At 38.4% G+C, this 5045-nt stretch overlaps 1 protein-coding gene across 1 annotated transcript; it reads right to left on the bottom strand.

Moving 5' to 3' along the window:
- Positions 1-1187: 1187 nt before the first annotated feature.
- On the bottom strand, positions 1188-3392 carry LOC111783810 (indole-3-acetic acid-amido synthetase GH3.6). Its single transcript, XM_023664650.2, has 3 exons — positions 2994-3392; positions 1991-2895; positions 1188-1823 (listed from the first exon to the last, which is right to left on the bottom strand). Exons 1-3 carry the CDS (start codon positions 3308-3310, stop codon positions 1231-1233), a joined length of 1815 nt encoding a protein of 604 aa, XP_023520418.2. The 5' UTR covers positions 3311-3392; the 3' UTR covers positions 1188-1230.
- Positions 3393-5045: the final 1653 nt, after the last annotated feature.

Here is a 5045-nt window from a genome sequence, read left to right as displayed (position 1 = left end):
CCAGTGAGAAGTGAATGAGAAGTGAGTGATGTGATTGGCCAACTTGTATCTGATTTGGCACAGACAATGGCTACCTTGAGCTCTAAAGTTCGAAATTTCCTTTAGAGGTATGGGGTCAGGATCCCGTGCCATCTTCCATTATTTAGAGGTTAAAGATGATGACGAAGCCAGTTCAATTGAACCGATCATATCTTCTTTTCATGAACTAGTTTTGGTATTTTGATCATTTTGACTTTTTTATGGCCCCAAATTCTCATAGATTTCTTTTGTGTTTAAATTTCTAAAAAAAAAAAAAAAAAAAAAAAAAAAAAAAATTCAAGAAATTTAAATTTTAGAAGGTTGGGGAATGGAGAGAGTCTCTTGGCAGTTGAAAAGTCTAAGAACACTAAAAATGTGTTGTGTCATCTATCTTCTAATTGTACACCATTTATTAATTTTAAACTTTTAACTCAACATTACAATCAATAAATAATTTAAATATTCATTAATTAAGTTCATCAAACTTAATTAATATTTTAGCAGATAATTAGGATAAATTGTTGAACATCAATACATTTATTTGTAATTGGTCAGTTTTAATAGAGGTATTCAATTATGGAGTTGGTACATTAATTAAACTTAAATTTGTAATTGATATCATGTGGGGAAGAATTGTTTAAAGGATAGGATATCATGAATGTGCATGTAATAATGGATTACAAATAGACATATTCGCCAAGCAAACCAATTAGGGTTAAATGGATTGTTAAAAAAACAAATACAAATTCTGAATGTGTTGTTATCAATGCATTGAAATGGGTTGGAATAATTTATTAATGCCATCAAAGGCCACTTGTTTGCTTTGGAGTTCGCAACAAAAACTAACCCATTCGCCCATCACACCACACACTCTTAGCTTAGGGGGAAAAAGATAGTATGCTTTTCATAAAGCCTTTACCTTTCTTGTTATCTTCAATTCTCACAAAAGCCCATGAGAGTTGTGTTGAGTGCGCAGAATTTCTGGGTGGAATATCATGAGTTCTTAACCCAAAATTCCCTCAAAAACATGATCATCATTGCAATGAACAACTGCTACCCAATCAGAGAGAAAGAGAGAGAGGGAGATTTTGATTTGAACAGAAAATTTGTTTTCGATTCTTTTTTTTACATTGGCTTACTCAGAAAAAGGATGATATGATCATTATTTTGTTTGCTTGCGAGGAAAAAAAAAAACCAAGAGCTTTTAATTAATCAATCCTGTTGGGACCATTGCTTATGACCAGCAACCCACTTGGGGCACTTAGGGCTGAAATAACAACCCACCACTCTGGAGTTCAATAGCTCAACAATGGGTTGAAACTTCACACACCTTGGGGTTTTGTACTGATTTATAGAAGCTCCCATGCTTATGGCATAATCCATGAGCTTGTCGAACGTTCCACTCTCCACCACTTTGATCTCTAGTGGTCCGATCGACTTATCGGCCACTCGCCCTTGTCGGTATACGCTGTTCAGTGACTCCTCGATCGTAAGACAACAATCTTCCAACACCGAGGGCGGTACCGGAGTTGTCGAGCCACCCTTCTGATTCAGCTCCCAATACAGCACGTAGTGCCCTGGAATTGTTGATGTGTTGGCATGGCTTGTGTACTCAGCCAATGTTGCCTCGAATGGCACCAAATGGTTCATTGAGTTTTTCACTGCGTTTTGTAGCTCCACTTCATCTGTCTTGTCCGAATCAATGCTTAGAACCACGTTCTTCCTGCAAATGAAGTTGAATTGCGGAGCTTTGTTTTTGAATCCTGCCACTCTTAGGATATCGCCAACTCGATAACGATATAAGCCTGTTCAATTTTAGATCCCATGTCACATTTGTTAGAAATCACGACTCTCCATAATGGTATGATATTACTCGCTTATAAATTCATAATCATTCTCTAAATTAGCCAATGTTAAAAAAAAAAAAAAAATGAAATAGGAAGAGAGAAAAATAATTAAATAGGTTAATTACCGGCGTAAGTAGTGACGACGAGTTCATATTCTTTGCCGAGTTCGACATCGGTGAGATCGACGAGTTGTTGATCGTCGAGAGATTGGTCGTTGTTGGAGGTTCTTTGGACAGGAAGGAACTCAAAATAGGCCATGGAAGGGATGAGTGTATAAGCAACTTCACTTGGTTTACAAAGAGGGTTAAGATTGACGCCAAAATAGCACTCGGAAGAAGCATACATAGTGCACACCAAAGGCAGCCCATTGCTATAATAATCAAGCGTCCCAATGTACTGTGACATTGTGCCCGTAACAATCACATCCAAATATTTGGTGTTGGGCCACAGCCTTGTAATAATTCCCTTCCAATACCCTTTGCAGCATTGTTCGTGAATAAAATCAGCCAGCTCTGGATCAGGCCTACGCAGGACTAACATGACCGCATCGCGAACTGCCTGGTCCGTGATTTGGGAATTGAGCGTCCCGGTCCGAATGTCGTGGCAGAGAAGTTGCCAGTGCTTTTCAAGAAAGCGAATGGCACGGATGAAGCCGGAGGCGAAGACGGCGCCGACGCGGAGGACGTCGAGACGGTAGCAGAGGCCGCAGAGTAATTGAGCGTAGATGCTTTGGTAAGCGTCAGGGCAAAGAATGGCTTCATTGGGGCTTGTGTAATTGGTGTAAGGATCATAAGGGCGGTTCTTAAAGTGGGAGCTTTTGTAGTAGCTGGTTAAAACAGGGCGAGCGAGTAGGCCACCAGGGGTTCTGGCTTCCGCTTTGACGAATAAAAAGTACATTCCTTTACCCTTTTCCAAGCCCGGAACGAATTGGGTCATGATAGGCATCAACAAACTATACAAAAGTGAGCGTCTTTCGAGCTCCTCTTCGATGGTGGGCATCAGCTTCCTCTCGCCGCCGGAAGTGCCAGAGCTGCAAAATCAAAATCAAAATCAAAATCAAAATCAAAACCAAAACGTGAGACCCATTATGAGATTGAGTGGATATTTGAGAAGAAGAGAGGTATGGACCTTGTTAAGAACTCAGAGATGGGGGAGGAGCATAGAATAGGGGAGGTGTCGCCATTAGCGATGCGAGAGATGAAGGGTTGGATGTGGTCGTAAGAGACAAGGGGGATGGAGGATTTGAAGGTGTCGGGGGAAGGGCGGCCGTGGAGGGAGAGATACTCGGAGGTGGCATTGCGGGAGAGGATTTGGGAGAGGACTTGGCGTTGGACAAGGTCGGCGTTGGTGGTGACATCTTCAATGAATTGGAGAATGGCGTTGTTTTTTTGAACAAGGTTGTAATTGGGGCTTACAGAGGTTGGTGTTTTGGGGGCTTCAGGCATTTTGGTTTGGGAATGAATGAATGAATGAATGTATGAATGAATTTGAGTGGAATTTGTTAGAGAGGGGTTGTGGTGTGCGTGTTGGGGGATAAACAATGGAACAAATATCCATATTTATAGACCAACACAAAGTGCAGCTGCGAGTTAGAAACCAAACAAGCATTACATGAGGGGCACATTTGTAAATCCATATTCATTTCCCATCTTTCTTTTCTTTTCTGTTCTATTTCTTTCAAATTCAATTATTCATGTCACACACGTAACATATTACTAATAACTATCTAAATTTGAGAGTTAAATAAAAATATATATTTTTTTTGGTGAGAGTCAAAAAAAAAAAAAAAAAGAAAATCAAACCGGCAGTATCCGGTAAACACGCGGTGATTGTACTGGTTACATGCGTGCTTGTAACGCGGTGTCGTAGGAAATACCGGCAGCGATTTCATTATTTGTGTTTAACGCTAGCGTTTCTCTGTGTTTTCCCGTTAGCCGGTAACTTAAATGAGGTTCTTTATTTAAATGCATAAAATGGAGAATGCGAAATATCGCGAGATTTGGAGTCAATGAAACGCGACAAAATGTAGAAGAATGGAGGAGAGAGAATAATAGTATGCGTTGTTGTGTACGGTAGTTAACTGGGGAGTTCCTTGTTGAAGTATCTATGTGGGACCACCCAGCTGGCTACCTAACTTCTAACGTTGACACGTGCACGATTTTTTTAAAACGCCAAGACTGTGACTTCACGGTTCCCCTGCCTCCACTCAACTAAATCGTCCCATTTCCTCGCTAATACATCGCCTCTTCCTAAGCTCTTCCCCGAATTAACGCCAATCATTCATTTTGGCTCTTTTTTTTTTTATATTTTATTTTCTTAATTAAAATTCTTATTTATTAATTAAGAAAATTAAAAAATCAATTTTTTTTTTCATGGATTTATCTTTTGTGAATTAAATCGTTAAGATTAGGTTTGTTATTGGTTCTAGAAGGTCCGGTACTGAAGCTTCTAGAACTCAAAAATAAATGTAATGATATCTTCTAGAAATATCATTTATTTCTGTTTTTTTTTTCCTTAAAAATGATTTAATACATTGTTGTAGATGGTTCTAAAAGTGTAGGAAATGGAAGCTTATTCATGCCTTATCTAGTTTATTTTATGTGTTCATGTTACATAGATGAAGTTGCTTCAATTAATTGTTTTAATTTGGTGTAAATTGTATATTTATATACTATGTAAGACCCAAAAAAAAAAAAAATTTATTTAATCTAAGGTCATTATTATATCTTAAACGCGAAATTTATCTTAACGTTCTTACATTTAATGCGGAATTTACTTTAATTGAAATCTTATTATAAATGCAACATCAATTTACTATTTATCCCCTGGTGAATAAACCAATACAAGAGAAAGAAAGAAAAAACAATTATGAACTAAACACCCTATACTAACCTATGATTAATTAATGCGATTACAATTCAACTTATACATGAATGCAAATGAAATTCAACCTATAATAACCTATACTACGAACGACAAACAACTATCCTATGCATGTGCCACAGTCACGAGATGTGCGATGCTGCCGTTGGTCTCACATGGGCGCCTTGTCTTTATCTGAAAATGTAGTAGCATGAGAGCCTTTATCTGAAAATGTAGTAGCACGAGAGTCTTTATCTGAAAAATGTAGTAGCACGAGGCTTGAGTATTTCTAGAATACTCAGTAAGTGACCCCCTATC

This window comes from Cucurbita pepo, chromosome 14 (genome assembly GCF_057944985.1).
Source record: "Cucurbita pepo subsp. pepo isolate OVF chromosome 14, ASM5794498v1, whole genome shotgun sequence".
In the NCBI taxonomy this organism is placed as follows: Eukaryota; Viridiplantae; Streptophyta; class Magnoliopsida; order Cucurbitales; family Cucurbitaceae; genus Cucurbita; species Cucurbita pepo.
Note: the sequence above shows the minus strand (reverse complement) of the source record. Positions and strands in the feature narration are given on the sequence as shown.